This window comes from Puma concolor, chromosome D1 (genome assembly GCF_028749965.1).
Source record: "Puma concolor isolate L17-30 chromosome D1, mPumCon1.1.hap2, whole genome shotgun sequence".
NCBI lineage: Eukaryota > Metazoa > Chordata > Mammalia > Carnivora > Felidae > Puma > Puma concolor.
In genome coordinates, this window is record NC_141676.1 from 110604908 (window position 1) to 110624234 (window position 19327).

At 38.9% G+C, this 19327-nt stretch overlaps 1 protein-coding gene across 14 annotated transcripts in view; it reads left to right on the plus strand.

Moving 5' to 3' along the window:
* ALKBH8 (alkB homolog 8, tRNA methyltransferase) overlaps positions 1 to 19327 on the plus strand; it is a 75337-nt gene that overhangs the window by 23122 nt on the left and 32888 nt on the right. For 9 of the 14 annotated variants that reach the window (XM_086679228.1, XM_086679224.1, XM_086679221.1 and 6 more), the window contains 5 exons: positions 125 to 362; positions 3179 to 3310; positions 3968 to 4063; positions 5385 to 5489; positions 6592 to 6662. In XM_086679228.1, coding sequence (XP_086535354.1) covers positions 125 to 362; positions 3179 to 3310; positions 3968 to 4063; positions 5385 to 5489; positions 6592 to 6662 — 642 coding nt within the window. The remainder of the gene's footprint in view (positions 1 to 124; positions 363 to 3178; positions 3311 to 3967; positions 4064 to 5384; positions 5490 to 6591; positions 6663 to 19327) is intronic. The other 5 variants (XM_086679234.1, XM_086679231.1, XM_086679230.1 and 2 more) reach the window with 1 other exon arrangement.

The window sequence follows — 19327 nt, forward strand, 5'->3', positions numbered from 1 at the left end:
AATAGCCTTATTTTTATTTGAAAATAAAATTTCAAATCTTATTTGAAAATAAATGGGTTGATACTAATTGCTCCTGTTTTTTTGTTTTTGTTTTTGTTTGTGTGTGTGTGTGTGTGTTTCAAAGAGCCTGGTTGTGGCCAATGGTGGATTGGGTAATGGGGTGAGTAGGAACCAGCTGCTCCCAGTGTTAGAGACGTGTGGACCAGTAGATGCTCTCTTAATGCCTCCTAACAAGCCCTACTCATTTGTGAGCTACAAAACTGCAGAAGAATCCAAGAAAGCCTACGTCACCCTCAACGGAAAAGAAATAGTGGATGATTTAGGACAAAAGATCATTCTGTACTTCAATTTTGTGGAAAAAGGTATTAACATATGGGCATCTTTTAAAACATAGTTGTTGCTTTTGGGTGAGTTTTCTTTTCTTACCTAAGTGAGGAGGTGTGGTTTTTGTGAAACCGAACAGGACATCAGTTAAGTGCCCCCTCTTTCTTTTCAAACCCTCTTTACGCACCTAGTTTGTTCCAGGCATGGGGTAAGTAGCTGAAGGGACGTGAATTAGACATAGCCTCCCTTTAAGGAGCTGGGCCTACCAGCCCAACAGTGTGTGTATTATGTATGTCACGTAGTTTGGAATCCTGCTGTGTTTTTCAAAATTTAATGGTGAGGATTCAGATTACCAGTTTTGCAATCTACCCAGATGCTTTCAGTTTAGCACTTTAGAATTAATTGTGATCCAGATGACTGTGTGCCAGACTTCCATTTACGGAGGCTACCCGTTAGCCGCCAGACCCCTACAGCTTTATAGTGGCAGCGTCCAGTAGAACTCGCTGTGATGATGCAAATGTTCAGACGTTCATAGTGGCACTGTCCAACATGATTGTGGGATTGAGGAACTGATTTTTTAATTTAATTTTATTTAAGGTAACTAATTTAAATAAAAGCTTTATAGGCTGATTTACAAAGCTGCTAGGGAGATTATTATGTCTCTTCACCCTTGTCCCATGGAAATGAGATGAACTTTGACTTAGACATCTGATCTCCTATTAAATTCACTTGCCACCTCTTTTTTTTTTTTTTTTTAAGTTTATTTATTTATTTTGAGAGAGGGAGAGAGTACAAGCAGGGGAGGGGCAGAGAGAGACAGAGAGAGAGAGAATCCCAAGCAGGCTTCACACTGCAGCGAGGAGCCCGACATGGGGCTCAATCTCACGAACCATGAGATCATGACCTGAGCTGAAACCAAGAATTGGACACTTACGTTATTGAGCCACCCACGTGCCCCTAACTTGTCACCTCTTCAGACAATGTCATGTTTTGTTCAGGTATCCTGGGGACTGGTAGGTGAGCATAATCTGACCAAATTTATGTGTTGGTAAAGTAAGACTCAAAGGAAACTTTTTAAAACTTTTTAAAGATCTATTTTAGGTGTTATAATTTTCAGTATCTGTATGTGTTTAATTTAAAATCTGGCTTAAGCTTTGCAGATTGAAAAAAAAAACATATCTAGTATGTGTTTATGATTGGCTTTTGAAAACTGAATGGTTTGGGAGTAAGTTTTAATTAGAAAATACTGTCTTTGGGTTTTCTCCTAGTCAGTATGTTGAAAACCCTGTAAGAAATTGCCCAAAGTGAGTTCTAGAGTGTTCTTTATTTGAAATCCCGTGTTAGATACAGATGTACTTTCAAGACTGTTGTTATCATGTTTATAACGTTGGAAAAAATTCTTTTTAAAACATTTTTTTTTAAGTTTATTTATTTTGAGAGAGAGTATGAGCAGGAGAGGGGCAAAGGGGGGCAGGAGAGAGAGAATGCCAAGCAGGCTGCATGCTGTCAGCGGAGAGCCTGATGTGGGGCTTGAACTTGGGAGCCGTGAGATCATGACCTGAACCCAAATGAAGAGTTGGGCACTTAACCAAATGAGCCACCCAGGTGCCCCCACCTTGAGATAATTCTTGGTAGAAATGAATAGACAATAGAGTTGTGTCACAGATGTTCTGATAATCACCACCAGAGAGCCACTGAGTAACAAATACAAGGGGTATTTTTAGTCTTTTTTTAAATGTATTTTTAGAAAACTAAGTATGAATTTCTTATACTATAAATTGCCTATCTTTAAGGAATTTTCCCCAAGTGTTTCTTACATAATTTAAACAAATAATATAATGCCTGACACACAGTAAACACTTTGGTAAATATTTATCAGGTTATTCACTATTTGTATTTCTGAAATAGTAATAAAATCTAGTAGACATTTATATTATTATTGTTGAGAATTTTTATATTACATGATTCAAAGATGAAAACTCTTCAGCAGAAAAGCTTTAGAAATCACGTCTAACATGAACAGTGAGATCCCTAATGATAAATGTGAATTGCACTGTTCCCTTTAATCATAAATTCTTTTTTTTCTTTCACGGTTGCATCTATCTTAAACTTTAAGGGCACAAGGACTTAAATTATTCTAATATATACCAAATAATTCCTTAATGTATCAATTCTACAATGATATTTTTATTTCTTTAGAATAAGTTTTTTGTTGTTTTACCTTTTTCTGTTACTTGACCATAGTTAGTATCAAGAACCTAAGGGCCAAAATGAGCATTTAAATTTGTGTTTTCAATATTTACAGACAATCTAGCTTTTAAATAGAGGAGCATATTGTAGATATTAGGAAAAACCTTGTTTCCTAGTGAGATTTAAAAAGCTCAATCGTGGGGTGCCTGGGTGGCTCAGTTGGTTAAGCATCTGACTTCGCTCATGAATTTGCGGTTTGTGAGTTAGAGCTCCGCGTGGGGCTCTGTGCTGACAGCTCAGAGCCTGGAACCTGCTTCCGTTTCTGTGTCTCCCTCTCTCTCTGTCCCTCCCCTGCTCATGCTCTGTCTCTCAAAAATAAATAAATGTTAAAAAAAAAATTAAAAAAAAAAACTCAATTGTGTTCAAATAATATTGAAGTAAATATTGTTTTATTTGCTGTTGGTAACTGTAGTGGATAAAATGTACCATGATTTTTATCTTGGTCTTTATTTTTATATTTTCCTATGTCATGTGCCTCTAGTGTTCTTATTTATGAATATGAGGATTGGGAATTTTAGGATCTCATAAATGGGTATGGACAGAATTGTTTGTATTTAGAAACTGTAAGTTTTGTATGTGACTGTTTTAATTTGGTTTCCCACAGCACAATGGAAAGAGTTGGGGCTTCAGGCCTTACCTCCAGGCCTCATGGTAGTAGAAGAAATTATTTCTTCTGAGGATGAGAAAATGCTTTTGGAAAGTATTAACTGGACAGAAGAAACAGGCAATCAAAATGGTAAGTAAAACTTTTAAAATGTGTTATTTAAGTGTCTCTGCAGAATACCACGTTACGCTCCTTCTTTCCTCCTCCTCCTTTGCTTTATTAAAACTTCTAATATTTCCTCAAAATTATTGGAAGTAGCCTAGATCTAATATTAGGCAAGTCATACCAATAATTCTTAGGAGCATTAATCATAAATGACATTTATATAACTATCAATTTTAAGCTCCAAACTAATTAATATTTATTAGCTAACTTTTGTAGAGCTAACACAGATAAGCCCTTTCACATGTATTATCTTAGTTGATCCTCTCCCCTCTAAGGCACATTTCCTGTGAGGAATCACCGGTTCACAATGCAGTAAGAGCCTCCTGGAGAGTCTTGCAAATTAGTTACCCTGACTCTTTCCGGATCTTTAATGGTCTTGTGATTGGCAGTGTTTGTGTTTAACTCTTTAAAGTTGACTGGAGTGAAAAAAGGGATTGTCACAATTTTAGACTGAAAATGTAGCAGAGATGAGGTAGAGTGGTTAATTTTATTAACGACAATAATTTAGCAGTTAGCAAAAATTACTATCACTAAGGGAATCTTTACTCACAATTTTGACTTCGAATATACAAAGAAATGCAATTCTTTTTCTCTCAAGTAGTTTATTTTCTTCTCTTCGTATAGTTCAAAAATCTTTAAAGCACAGAAGAGTAAAGCACTTTGGTTATGAATTCCACTATGAAAACAACAATGTGGATAGAGGCAAGCCATTACCTGGGGGTAAGTAATTGTGAATCGGTGACAAATGCTGAGTCAGAAAAGAAAGACTTAATCTATTGGAAGGATGTCATAGTATGTTTCATTTGTCATTTCTAGGTAAACTGGTGAGATAACTGGTTAAATTTAAAACATTTAAATTACATACGTAGTGCAGTTTTGTTATCAAAACTGGATACATATAGCCAAGGCTGAAGTCCCTCTTGAACACCATCCTTAGTCGCATGCTTCTCAGAAGTAGTACTGTTAACCGGCTAGTACATTTTATTCCAGTCCTGTAACAAATGAGTTTACGTCCCACCAGGGACACCTGTAAAGGTAGATAGTTGTTAGTATGTCATACTCACTATGTTGTGATTATATGTGGTATGTTCACATATTACGTGTATCCTTCTGCTTGTTCTTTTCCCTTCGTTAAATGTCTGGGAGATCTAATACAGCTTTATAATTTTATTCAGTGTTTAGTGGTAGCTTATTCAGTTAGTTCCCTGTTGGTAGACATTTAGGTTGTTTCTAGTTGTTAGCTGTTATAAATAGTGCTGCTGTGAGTGTCTTTGTGCCCGCCTGTCATGCAGTAAGTCAGGAGAAGTAGAATAGTTAGATCAAGGTTGTGTTCATTTAAAAATGTTAGTAGACACTGAAAAATTGCCCCCTAAAGCAGCTGTGTCGACATATTCTTATCAAGCGTGTACCTCCTCTCCCACCCGCCACGCCAACATTTGATGCTGTAAAACTTTTAACTTTCTGTTATTTTTGACTCCAGTGAAAGTAAGTTGGTTCTACTTTGAAAGCTGTGTTTTGTTTTTGTTTTTTAAATATTTTATTTTTTAAAGTAATCTCTGTACCTAACATGGGGCTTGAACTCACAACCCAGAGATCAAGAGTCTCATGATCTTATCAGCTGAGCCAGCCAGGTGCCCTGAAAACTGTGTTTTTCTAAAGGGAAATGCCTTGGAATAACTAAGTTAAATTTAAATTTAATTTAAAATAATTAAAATAATTTAAAAAGAGCGGTCAGGCTAATTTCTAGTATATAACAGTAAGTTTTATAATCTTATTGCTGTTTTACAAAATACCAAAATTGTCAGCACAAGTGTTCTTTTGGATACTTTATTGATTAAAATCAATAAAATAACTTCAGAAGCTTCTCAAGAAGGTTTTGTTTTTATTTTTATTTTGTTTTGCGTTATGGGTCTATTGCTGCATTTGGATCTGACTGCGAAATTAAAAGCTGCGTGATTTTTCTCACAGTGACTTTATTCTTGAGTAAAACATGCAAAGTAAATATTTTAATATGTTTCACCTTTATGATTACCGACATCAGGTCTTCCTGACATTTGTGATGGCATTTTGGAGAAATGGTTGAAAGAAGGTTACATTAAACACAAACCCGATCAGTTGACTGTAAACCAGTATGAACCTGGACATGGTGAGTGCTTCTTATTTTAATACTCCAACCACATATTTCATAACGAAGTAGAGTATGCAACTCCCTAAAATCAAAGATATTATTTTTTATCTTGAACTATCTCTTCACAGTAATTTGCTTGTGTTTGTTACATGTAAGGCAAACGTTAATCTCTTGAGGAACTTGCTTCTCAAAGTGTAGGTAAGCAGGCTGACATAGTTGCTGTGTGATTTTTTTTTTTTTTTTTTTGTGATTTCTTTTTTTGTTCACTTCTCTACGTTTCATTTAGAGAGGGGGGAGATTGTTTTAAGGACATAGGAGACAAGTGTGATAGAGGTTCCAGATAATTTACAGATACCTGGTCTTTCTCTTCTTTCCCCTCAGAAGGTGAAGACAATTCTAGGATGGCACGTCAGTGAAAAAATCTTTAGGGTCCTGATTTTTTTTGCATTTATTAGCATCTTCATTTGATGTTTGTAGTAACGAAATGGTCTTAAGGATCTGACTAATGTCAGACATTGTGGGGTTTTGTTTTTTTTTCTGCTTTTATCACAATGTGTTATAATTGCCTGTTTACCTATCAGTGTTCTTGGTCTCTGTGTTCCTTGAGGACAGGGGTACATCTTGTTTTATGTACTCATACCATGTGGCAAAGTTCCTTTTTCTAGGAAATACTCAATTAACATAGATGAGAAATGGGTAGTGGAAGCCACATGTTAATTATTGATAGGCTTGGTCCTCACACCTGGATGTCGCTTTTGCCCTGCGTGTACTTGGGGATCCAGTGTTCAAGGAGAACGTGACTTTGGTATTTATCTTTCACACCTTTCTCTCGGGCTGGGACCGGGTCATTGTCCTAGGTCATCAGTGACTCTCACGTTTTGGTTTCAAAATTGAGTGCCAGTGGCACTTCATCATGAAGTTAAGATATTTTTAGTTGAGATTTAGTTTGATTTTGTTTAGTCACGTTCACCCTAAATGTTTCCTTTTAACTAAAATTATCCTCCACTCCCGATTATCACACAGTGTTCTCAACCATAGTAATGAGAGGCTGTATTTAGAGTCATCTTAAATCTGCTAAAAGGAAAAATGAAGTGACATGTTATTTTATTTTCTGTCCCAGGAATTCCTGCTCATATTGACACACATTCTGCTTTTGAGGATGAGATTATTTCTCTCAGTCTGGGGTCAGAGGTAAACGTTCACACATTTTTATTAGCTATCTACAACTCTATTACCTTATCGGATGCCAGGAAAACCCCTGTAATTTGATTTTTCACACATTTCACCTGAAGCCCTTGACTACAATCCAGACTGGCCTTACCCATGCAGCACTGCCATCTAGTGGCGGAAGGCGGTAGCTGCCGGCCACGCAGAAAGGAAACAAAACAGAAATGTGCGTGTCCAGAATTTTGATGCTTTTTCACATATATTAAGTGATTTGGTCTCTTCACGACACCTGAGCAGTACACGGTAATATCCTCATTTTTACAGATAAAGAATAAGTGGCTCATGTGTATTCATTGACTTGTTCGTATCGCTGCACTTTACTTGAACTACCAAAGAAGATGTGAAAAGTGTGATTTCCAGTGATGGTTGCAAACTGCAGATAGAGTTTTAGTTAAAAATCAGAACTTTAAGTCCAGAAGAACCCTTAACATATGAGGTCATCTGATCTAACTAGAGGTTGCCTCAAAATCTAATCTTGTTGCTGAGGGCCGATACTGTTGACTAGGGGGTTTGTTTGTTTGTTTGTTTTTTTAAAGGATATTTATTTTGAGAGAGAGAGAGAGAGTGAGCGAGAATCCCAAGCAGGCTCCAGGCTGTCAGCACAGAGCCTGATGCGGGGCTGGAACTCATGAACTGTGAGATCATGACCTGGGCCAAAACCAAGAGTCGGACACTTAACTGACTGAGCCACCCAGGTGCCCCAAGTGCTTTGGCTTGTTAACCCATGCTGAGCTCGTGTGATCATGTTGATTCTGGGACAAGCAAGCTAGTGTCATTTGATGAGACGGAACCATTGTATCAGCTACATGTGTGGATTTTTTGTTAAATATTTAAAAAGTAATGAGGATGGTTAGGAAAAAGAAAAAGGTCTTCTTTGTCTAGCTTATTTTTATCTTCTTAATACTGGCTTATGGCTCTAGGGGATCAGTAAAGAACATCTTTGTCCTTTCCTCTCAACTGTGTACTGAACTGAGAAAGGAGACATAACTGGAGATTAGACTGCCGTAGATCTGTAGCCGTGTTCGTGTTAATACTTCCCCTTTGAGTTAAGAGACACGTCGTCCTTGTCCCTGGCACAGCCAGATGGCTGGACACCGTCCTCATAGAGGCAGAGACTTCCCCTAAAACAGGACTTGGAGGAGCATATATTAGGTTCTGCAAGCCAGCTAGATCTGAACGAGAGAGGAAAGAGCTCAGCCAGATGCGTGGCCCCAGGCAAGCCACTCAGTGGAAGCCAGGCCTTCTCTCCTGGGAAGTTAGGGGTGGGAGTGGGATGGGGAGGAAAGCCTGGTATGTTCTATACTTTCACTCCAGGGGACATTCCCTCCCCTCCTGGGGAAATAGGAGGACTGGGAACTAAGTGTCCCCCCACAGCCGAAAGTTGTAGAGAAGGGACAATGTGCCCCTTACCTGCACCGATAATCTGCTGTATTTGTTGTCTCCACTTGGTGTCTCTGAAGGCACATAACTGTTAGCTGCCAGTTTGCATGGTGGGGATCTTGGTTACAGCTGGCCTGGTAAGAGCAGGAAAGCATCCATGTTATACATTATGACAAGAACAGCAGATTTTCTTGTAAATGAGTTTTTGAGGGGTAGAGAATCTTTCTAACTTGGGGAAAAATATTCACTCGACAGGTAAGTTTGTCATGCTATTTAAAAAGTTGACTGTATTTGGAGCCCTTTGTCTCATATGAAAAATGGCATTAACATCAGCTCTTGCCTGGCTGAAGGATTGGGGGCTAGCGTATGCGGACTGCGTTCTAACTCTGAGCACCGGGTACATGTAGAGACATCTTACTAAGGGGGAGCTACTTCTGGGGCTCCTTCCGGGAAGGTGTATCAAAAGGAAGGTTACATTCCCATGGCCTCAAAATAAGATTTCCAGTGGTCACCAGAAAAGTGACCTCAGCTTTTCCTCTTGAATTTACCCACTGTCACACCTGGGCCGTGTGCTGTTTGCTTTTTCCTACTGTGCAATTGCTGGTTCTTTACCCCCGACCTGGAACTGGCTCCCAGACTTCTGTCCTTTTTTTCTCTATGTTCTCAGCCTTGACATCCTTAATTGTTGTAAGAAATGTATTACAGTGTCTATCCCAGTAATAATTTGTCAGCATAACCTTTTTTTTTTTTTAGTGTTTGTTTTGTTTGTTTCTCCTTGCCCAAAATCTTTGAGATTATATTTAGCTCTTGACTTGCTTGCTTTTCCTAGAAAATTTCTGAGAACTCCTAATTTTTTTGAGTATAATTGACTTACAATATTATATTGAGTTCAGGTGTGATGTAACGATTTGATATTTACATATATTACAAACTGATCAGCCATAGCTAGTCTGGTTACCTTCTGTTACCCTGCAAAGTCCATATGTATCACATCAAGATTCATGGAAAGACTGTCCAGACGGTTACCACAGTGGGCACAGATCACTGCTGGCATTAAACACAGAGACATTTAGAGAAGTACTAATTTTATAAGAAGTTGGTTTATCCATAAATATTTTTCATATTGGTTTCTTTTTTTCTTTTAAGATTTTTATCTTATTTTAAAAAATTTTAACATTTTTTTCAAAGTTTATTTATTTATTTTGAGAGAGGGGGAGAGAGAGGGAGAGAGAGCACATGTGAGCAGGGGAGGGGCAGAGAGAGAGACGGAGAGAGACAGAATCTAAAGCAGGCTTCAGGCTCTGAGCTGTCAGCACAGCCCGATGAAGGGCTCAAACCCATGGACTGTGAGAGCATGACCTGAGCCAAAGTCGGACGCTCAACCGACTGAGCCACCCAGGCGCCCTGGACAGTTATTTTCGTTATAGTACAGTCAACATGGCATTGGGCCACATCTTCATTTTCCTTTTTATCCAGTGTGTCCCTAACATTCAGAACTTCTGTGGATGAGTAGGTCTGCTGGTTTGTGGGCCAGAAATAAATGCTTTCCCTTACTTGGTCATGTTCATTTTTATAATCAAATTCTGTTTTCACTTAAGTATTTTCTCAAACTTGTGTTCGGAAGATTCCTATATTTGTGTAATTTTCTCATCTTACAAGGTCTCTTGGGAGCCAAAATTCCCTTTTGTGTCAGTTGGGCAAATGAGGGTCTGCCGACAGTTTTTAAAGTGTACTCTTTATCTCCTTTATATGCAGTAATATTCATGCCCTTACAGTAAGGATAATGGCAAAGAGATATGTCTATTTTGGCCAGTAACCTGCTAACAGAGTCTGTTTCGTGGTGCGACATCATAAAATAGAACATTTTGTTGTATTCGAGGTCTTCTAAGTACCAATTCTTGGATCTTTTCAGGTAGAATTCGTACATTTGCTTCGTAGCAAGATAGCAGCATTATTGTCACTCCAGGTATGTAGAACTAGAATAAAATTTATCAGTTGAGTGCAGAAAACTACAATAGAGTCAATTTTAGGAGATGTAGTTGGATCCACTGGTTGGCTGCTTATTGAGAAGTCACTGATTTGGGGATAATATTAGTAAAGATACATGTGTATTGTAAACATTTTGTTTTACCTCACACATAAATTTACTCACCAGTATTTTGATGTAGGTCCTTTCTGTGAGAGTCCACGGTCTGCCTTGTCTTTACAGTTTTCATTCCTTTAAAGTGAAGCAAAAGCTTAAAGACATCTATGGAACCTTCCATAGGTTTAAGGTTTTTTAAGGTTTTAGGTTTTGATGTTTTTATTTCTAAGGTTTTATTATTGAGCTGTCACATCTGTTACAATGTTTATTATTTTGCCCACTTCTACTGAGTCTTTCAACAGCATTCAACCTGATTTATAGAGAAAAAAACCTATCTTCTCTTAAGTCAGTTTCATCGGTTTGCATAACAGATGATTAAATCGAGTAACCGCAGAACATTTGTGGATGGCACAGAGTGCTTCACTTGCTCACGTACAGCCCATCCGGTGAGAGTAGAGGTCCGAGAGTGTGTCGGAGAGTGGCCGAGGATCAGCAGACACTCAGGGCGTGAGTGTACTTTCTAGAAGTAATGGAGCCGGTTGGTTGGTCAAATAGATAACCTCTTAAAAGAGTTTTTATTTTTACTTTTTTAAATTTTGTTTTTTATTTTTTAAACTTTACATCCAAATTAGTTAGCATATAGTGCAACATTGATTTCAGGAGTGGATTCCTTAGTGCCCCTTACCCATTCAGCCCATCCTCCCTTCCACACCCCTTCCAGTAACCCTCAGTTCTCCATATTTATGAGTCTCTTCTCTTTTGTCCCCCTCCCTGTTTTTATATTATTTTTGTTTCCCTTCCTTTATGTTCATCTGTTTTGTCTCTTAAAGGCCTCATATGAGTGAAGTCATCTGATATTTGTCTTTTTCTGATGGACTAATTTCACTTAGCAAAATACCCTCCAGTTCCATCCACGTAGTTGCAAATGGCAAGATTTCATTCTTTTTGATTGCCGAGTAATACTCCATTGTATATATATATACCACGTCTTCTTTATCCACTCCTCCAATGATGGACATCTGGGCTCTTTCCATACTTTGGCTATTGTCGATAGTGCTGCTATAAACATCGGGGTGCATGTGTCCCTTCGAAACAGCACACCTGTATCCTGTGGATAAATACCTAGTAGTGCAGTTGCTGGGTCATAGGGTAGTTCTATTTTTAGTTTTTTGAGGAACCTCCATACTGTTTTCCAGAGTGTCTGCACCAGCTTGCACTGCCACCAACAATGCAAAAGAGATCCTCTTTCTCCGCATCCTCACCAACATCTGTTGTTGCCTGAGTTGTTAATGTTAGCCATTCTGACAGGTGTCAGATGGTATCTCATTGTGGTTTTCATTTGTATTTCCCTGGTGATGAGTGATGTGGAGCATTTTTTCATGTGTCGATTGGCCATCTGGATGTCTTCTTTGGAGAAGCGTCTATTCATGTCTTTTGCCCATTTATTTATGGGATTATTTGTTTTTTGGGTGTTGAGTTTGATAAGTTCTTTATAGATTTTGGATACTAACCCTTTATCTGATACGTCATTTGCAAATATCTTCTCCCATTCTGTCGGTTGCCTTTTAGTCTTTCTGATTGTTTCCTTCGCTGTGCAGAAGCTTTTTATTTTGATGAGGTCCCAGTAGTTCATTTTTGCTTTTGTTTCCCTTGCCTCCGGAGATGTGTTGAGTAAGAAGTTGCTGTGGGCAAGATCTAAGAGGTTTTTTCCTGCTTTTTCCTCGAGGATTTTGATGGCTTTCCGTCTTTTTTTTTTTTTAATATTTAATGTTTATTTATTATTGACAGAGAGAGACAGAGCATGAGTGGGGCAGGGGCAGAGAGAGAGGGAGACACAGAATCTGAAACAGGTTCCAGGTTCCGAGCTGTCAGCACAGAGCCCGACGCAGGGCTCGAACTCACGGACAGCGAGATCATGACCTGAGCCGAAGTCGGAGGCTCAACTGACTGAGCCACCCAGGCGCGCCCGATGGCTTTCTGTCTTACATTTAGGTCTTTCATCCATTTTGAGTTTATTTTTGTGTATGGTATAAGAAAGTGGTCCAGGTTCATTCTTCTGCATGTCGCTGTCCAGTTTTCCCAGCACCACTTGCTGAAGAGACTGTCTTTATTCCATTGAATATTCTTTCCTGCTTTGTCAAAGATTAGTTGGCCATACAGTTGTGGGTCCCTTTCTGGGCTCTCTATTCTGTTCCGTTGATCTGAGTGTCTGTTCTTGTGCCAGTACCATACTGTCTTGATGATTACGGCTTTGTAGTATAGCTTGAAGTCTGGGATTGTGATGCTTCCTGCTTTGGTTTTGTTTTTCAAGATCGCTTTGGCTCTTTGGGGTCTTTTCTGGTTCCATACAAATTTTAGGATTGTTTGTTCTAGCTCTGTGAAGAATGCTGGTGTTATTTTGATAGGGATTGCATTAAATGTGTAGATTGCTTTGGGTAGTATCGCCATTTTAACAATATTTGTTCTTCCTATCCAGGAGCATGGAATCTTTTTCCATTTTTTGGTGTCTTCTTCAATTTCTTTCATAAGCTTTCTATAGTTTTCAGTGTATAGATTTTTCACCTCTCTGGTTAGATTTATTCCTAGGTATTTTATGGGTTTTTTGTGCAACTGTAAGTGGAATCGATTCCTTAATTTCTCTTTCTGTCGCTTCATTGTTCGTGTATAGGAATGCAGCCGATTTCTGTGCATTGATTTTATACCCTGCAACTTTGCTGAATTCATGAATCAGTTCTAGCAGTCTTTTGGTGGAATCTTTTGGGTTTTCCATATAGAGTATCACGTCATCTGCGAAGAGTGAAAGTTTGTCCTCCTCCTGGTCGATTTGGATGCCTTTTATTTCTTTGTGTTGTCTGATTGCAGAGGCTAAGACTTCCAATACTATGTTGAATAACAGTGGCGAGAGTGGACATCCCTGTCTTGTTCCTGACCTTAGGGGGAAGCTCTCGGTTTTTCCCCATTGAGGATGATATTAGCGTTGGGTCATTCATATATGGCTTTTATGATCTCGAGGTATGATCCTTCTATCCCTACTTTCTTGAGGGTTTTTATTTTTATTTATTTATTAAAAAAACATTTTTTTTAATGCTTTTTATTTATTTTGAGACAGAGAGAGACAGAGCATGAGCAGGGGAGGGGCAGAGAGAGGGAGACACAGAATCCGAAGCAGGCTCCAGGCTTTGAGCTGTCAGCACAGAGCCCGACGCGGGGCTTGAACTCACAAACTGTGAGATCATGACCTGAGCTGAAGTCGGACGCTTAACTGACTGAGCCACTCAGGCACCCCTCTTGAGGGTTTTTATCAAGAAAGGATACTGTATTTTGTCAAATGCTTCCTGTGCATCTATTGAGAGGATCATATGGTTCTTGTCCTTTCTTTTATTGATGTGATGCATCATGTTAATTGTTTTGCAGATATTGAACCAGCCCTGCATCCCAGGTATAAATCCCACTTGGTCGTGGTGAATATTTTTTTTAATGTATTGTTGGATCCCGTTGACTAATACCTTGTTGAGGATTTTTGCATCCATGTTCATCAGGGAAATTGGTCTATAGTTCTCCTTTTTAGTGGGTATCTGTCTGGTTTTGGAATCAAGGTAAGGCTGGCTTCATAGAAAGAGTTTGGAAGTTTTCCTTCCATTTCTATTTTTTGGGACAGCTTCAAGAGAATAGGTGTTAACTCTTCCTTAAATGTTTGGTAGAATTCCCCTGGAAAGCCATCTAGCCCTGGACTCTTGTTTTTTGGCAGATTTTTGATTATTAATTCGATTTCCTTACTGGTTATGGGACTGTTCAAGTTTTCTTTTTCTTCCTGCTTCAGTTTTGGTAGTATATATGTTTCTAGGAATTTGTCCATTTCTTTCAGATTACCCATTTTATTGGCATACAATTGCTCATAATATTCTTTTAAAAAAATTTTTTTAATGTTCATTTATTTTTGACACAGAGAGAGACACACAGCATGAGCGGGGGAGGGGCAGAGAGAGAGGGAGACACAGAATCCGAAGCAGGCTCCAGGCTCTGTGCTATCAGCACAAAGCCTGATGTGGGGCTTGAACCCACAAACAGTGAGATCATGACCTGAACGGCAGTCGGACACTTAACCGACTGAGCCACCCAGGTGCCCCGATAATATTCTCTTATTATTGTTTTTATTTCTGTTTTTTTGGTTGTGATCTCTCCTCTTTCATTCTTGATTTTATTTATTTGGGTCCTTTCCTTTTTCTTCTTGATCAAACTGGCTAGTGGTTTATCAGTTTTGTTAATTCTTTCAAAGAACCAGCTTCTCATTTCATTGATATGTTCTACTGTTTTTTTGGTTTCGATAGCATTAATTTCTGCTCTAATCTTTATTATTACCTGTATTCTGCCTGTTTTGGGTTTTATTTGCTGTTCTTTTTCCAGCTCCTTAAGGCGTAAGATTTGGTTGTATATCTGAGATCTTTCTTCCTTCTTTAGGAAGGCCTGGATTGCTATATACTTTCCTCTTATGACTGCCTTTGCTGAGTCCCAGAGGTTTTGGGTTGTGGTGTTATCATTTTCATTGACTTCCATATACTTTTTACTTTCCTCTTTAACTGCTTGGTTAGTCCATTCATTCTTTAGTAGGATGTTCTTCCGTCTCCAAGTATTTGTTACCTTTCCAAATTTTTTCTTGTGGTTGATTTCTTGTTTCATAGCGTTGTGGTCTGAAAATATGCACAGTATGATCTTGATCTTTTTGTACTTACTTAGGGCTGATTTGTGTCCCAGTACATGGCCTATTCTGGAGAATGTTTCATGTGCACTGGAGAAGAATGTATATTCTGCTGCTTTAGGATGAAATGTTCTGAATATATCTGTTAAGTCCATCTGGTCCAGTGTGTCATTTAAAGCCATTGTTTCCTTGTTGGTTTTTTGATTAGATGATCTGTCCATTGCAGTGAGTGGGGTGTTGAAGTCTCCTACTGTGATGGTATTACTATCGATGAGTTCCTTGATGTTTGTGATTCATTGATTTATATATTTGGGTGCTCTCACATTTGGCACATAAATGTTTACAATTGTCAGGTCTTCTTGGTCTATAGACCCCTTGATTATGATATAATGCCCTTCTGCATCCCTTGATACAGTCTTTATTTTAAAGTCTAGCTTGTCTGATATAAGTATGGCTACTCCGGCTTTCTTTTGTTGACCATTAGCATGATAGATGGTTCTCCATCCCCTTATTTTCAATCTGAAGGTGTCTTTAGGTCTAAAGTGGGTCTCTTGTGAACAGCATATAGATGGATCTTGTTCTTTTAACCATTCTGTTACCCTATGTCTTTTGATTGGAGCATTGAGTCCATTGACGTTTAGAGTGAATACTGAAAGATATGAATTTATTGCCATTATGATGCTTGTAGAGTTGGAGTTTCTGGTGGTGTTCTCTGGTCCTTTCTAATCTTTTGTTGCTTTTGGTATTTATTTATATATATATGTATATATATATATATATTTTTTTTTTTTTTTTTTTTTCATCTTTTCTCTCTCAGAGAGTCCCCCTTAAAATTTCTTGCAGGGCTGGTTTAGTGGTCACAAACTCCTTTAATTTTTGTTTGTCTGGGAAACTTTTTATCTCTCCTTCTGTTTTGAATGAGAGCCTTGCTGGATAAAGAATTCTTGGCTGCATATTTTTCTGATTCAGCACACTGAATATATCCCTCCACTCCCTTCTGGCCTGCCACGTTTCTGTGGATAGGTCTGCTGCAAACCTGATCTGTCTTCTCTTGTATGTTAGGGACATTTTTCCGTTGCTGCCTTCAGGATTCTCTCCTTGCCTGAGTATTTTGTGAGTTTGACTATGATCTGCCTTGTTGATGGTCAGTTTTTGTTGAATCTAATGGGAGTCCTGGATTTTGATGTCTGTGTCTTTCCCCAGGTTAGGAAAGTTTTCCGCTATGATTTGCTCACATAACCCTTCTACCCCTATTTCTCTCTCTTCCTCTTCTGGGACCCCTATGATTCTGATGTTCCTTTTTAAGGAGTCACTGATTTCTCTAATTCTTAAATTGTGCTCTTTTGCCTTAATCTCCCTCTTTTTTCCTGCTTTGTTATTCTCTGTAAATTTTGTCCTCTATATCACTGATTCTCTGTTCTGCCTTGTCCATCCGTGCTGCCGCTGCATCCAACCGTGATTGCAGCTCAGTTATAGCATTTTTAACTTCATTCTGGGTATTTTTTCTTCTTTTATCTCTGCAGAGAGGGATTCTAATCTATTTTTGACTCCAGCTAGTATTCTTATTATTGTGATTCTAAATTCTGGTTCAGACATCTTGCTTATATCTGTGTTGGTTAAATCCTTGGCTGTCGTTTCTTTGTGCTCTTTCTTTTGGGGTGAATTCTTTCGTTTTGTCATTTTGAATGGAGAAAAGGAATTAATGAGCAAGAAAAATTGAAATTAACAAATTAAAATTAAAAAAATACTTAGATTAAAAATTAAAAACACACATAGACAAAAATCGAATAGATGATGCTAGATCCTAGGTGTGTTTTGGTCTGGGTGTTGAAAGTGGTTTGACAGATTAGAGAAAAAAAAGGGGGGTGGGAGAGAAAAAAAAAGGATATCGTTTGAGAATTTGAAAAGATGAATACACTGAAGTAGACTAAAACAAGATGATGGGGGTAAAATAGAATTTGAAAAAACATACACAAAAGTAAAGAATATAGTAGAAAAAAATTAAAGAAAAATATTTTTAATAAAAATTAAATATAAATATGAATTTTTTTGTTTTCTGCATTTAAGAAAAAAGAAAAGAAACACAAAAGAAAAAAGATAAAAAAAGAAAAAGAAAAAAGAAATTGTTTGAAAATTTGAAAAAGTGAATACGGTGTAGTAGACTAAAATAAGATGATGGAAGTAAAGTAGAATTTGAAAAAATTTACACAAAAGAAAAAATATAGTAATGAAAATTAAATAAGAATATTTTTAATAGAAATTGAAAGTATAAATGAAGTTTTTCTCTTCATTCAAGAAAAAAAGAAACAATAAAGACAAAGAAAGGAAAAAAGGAAATTGTTTGAAAATTTGAAAAGGTGAATACACTGAAGTAGACTAAAATAAAATGATGGAAGTAAAGTAGAATTTGAAAAAATTTACACAAAAGAAAAAATATAGTAATAAAAATTAAAGACATATTTTTAATGAAAATTTAAAATAAAAACGAATTTTTTCTCTTTCTGTATTCAAGAAAAAGAAAAGATTTGTAAAAGAGAAAAAGGAAGGGGCGCCTGGGTGGCGCAGTCGGTTAAGCGTCCGACTTCAGCCAGGTCACGATCTCGCGGTCCGTGAGTTCGAGCCCCGCGTCAGGCTCTGGGCTGATGGCTGATGGCTCAGAGCCTGGAGCCTGTTTCCGATTCTGTGTCTCCCTCTCTCTCTGCCCCTCCCCCATTCATGCTCTGTCTCTCTCTGTCCCAAAAATAAATAAATGTTGAAAAAAAAATTTTAAAAAAGAGAAAAAGGAAAAAGAAAGAAAATTGAATAGATGAACCTGCTAACAGATTGAAGTAGGACTGAAATTGCTTCGTTTTCCCCTAGAAGTCAGTCTGTGTAGCTCTTTATAGTCCGTAAATTAAGCCAGCAGTGAGGTTTGTGTTCTTGAAGAGCGAAGCTGTCCCAGTTGGGCGGGGCTCGGTGTAACAGCTCCACTCTCCACTAGATGGTGCTGCTAGCCTACTGGGATGGATTGTTGCGGCGCTCATAGGTGCGTATTCACATGCTCGGGAGCGGTGAAAATGGCGCCACCCAGCTACCCAGCGTGTTCTCCTGGATAGGCAATTGCGCACCGTCGTCTGCCTTCAGCTCTCGTCCACTCCCCGCTTCTTTACTCTCTCTGACCAGACCCCAGGCAGTACCTCTCTCCCAAGCCTTGTCTCAGATGCGGCTGTTTTCCCCGGCCCCTTACTTCCAAGGTCTGCGGCTTTGACCCATTCCTCCCCTCTGCAGGAGGGTTTCACCAAGCAATGGCCAAATACAGGCTGTACCCAGGTACGCCCGCTGGACCCTGTTGTTGCCGGTGCCCCGAGACTGCAGCCAGATGCCAGCCTGCCCCGGAAAAAGTTCGTGAGATATAGCGTAGCAGCAGCGTCTCAGGGATTATGGAAAATCGCAACCGAAATCTGGCACCAGGCTGTACCCTTAACGACCTTGTCCCAGCACCAGCAAATGTGGCCACCTTCCGGGGTCTGCTGGGACCAGGTGGCTTCAACAGTCTCTACCAAATGTCCTTCCAGCAGTGGAACTGCTTTTCCCTGTGTGGCCTGAGAACCTCCCAGACCCCACTCTGTTCCTGGGGATTTACCCTTCCCACCAGAGCACCGCCAGGTATCGAGCTGTGGAGTTGCAGCCTTTGCGCTCCCCTTGTTTACAGTCTTAATGGAATTTAAACCCTCTCCTTTCTCCTTTCTCCCTTTTTAGTTTAGTTCCTGCGGGTGTTTCCAATTTTCTACTTTCTCTCCAACTGCTTTTGGGGAGGGGTGCTTTTCCTGTATTCTGCCCCCCTCCCCAGTCTCTGTCCTCTCTCTGCCACAAAAGCAGTTCCCTACATTTTGCGGCTTCTCACTGCCCAAGTTCAGCTCTCTGTGCCATGTACCTGCTGAATTCTGTGGTTCAGGTTGTGTGCATTGTTGTGTTAATTCTCCAATCAGTTTTCTAGGTGTGTAGGATGGTTTAGTGTTGGTCTGTCCATTTCATGGACACAAGACACACTAAAAGCTTCCATGCTGTTACGCCATCTTGGCTCCTTCCTTAAAAGAGCTTTTATTGATGTGAACAGCATTTTCACAAGCAATTTGGGAGATAGAAAAACATTTCCAGCCTTGACTACCCCGTCCCCACCTCAGATTTTCGATGTGAATATCCAGCTCTCTAAAAGATGTTTTCTTTTTTCTAAATATGAACTTGTTATCTTTGTCTTTAGCCATTTTCCACCCACTGCTATTCTCCCATACAAAACAAAACAGACTTTGTCTCTTCCTCAGTTCCCTGCTCTGTTTAATTTCCTCCAGTCGATCAGTGTAGAACCTGGGAAACATTCTTGACGTACATTTTTAAAATTGTGAATTTTGCTTTCAAGTACTATTTTCACTGCACCCCACAATATTTTCTTCCAAGAACAGCTCCTACGTGTAATTGTCAATAGCTGCACAT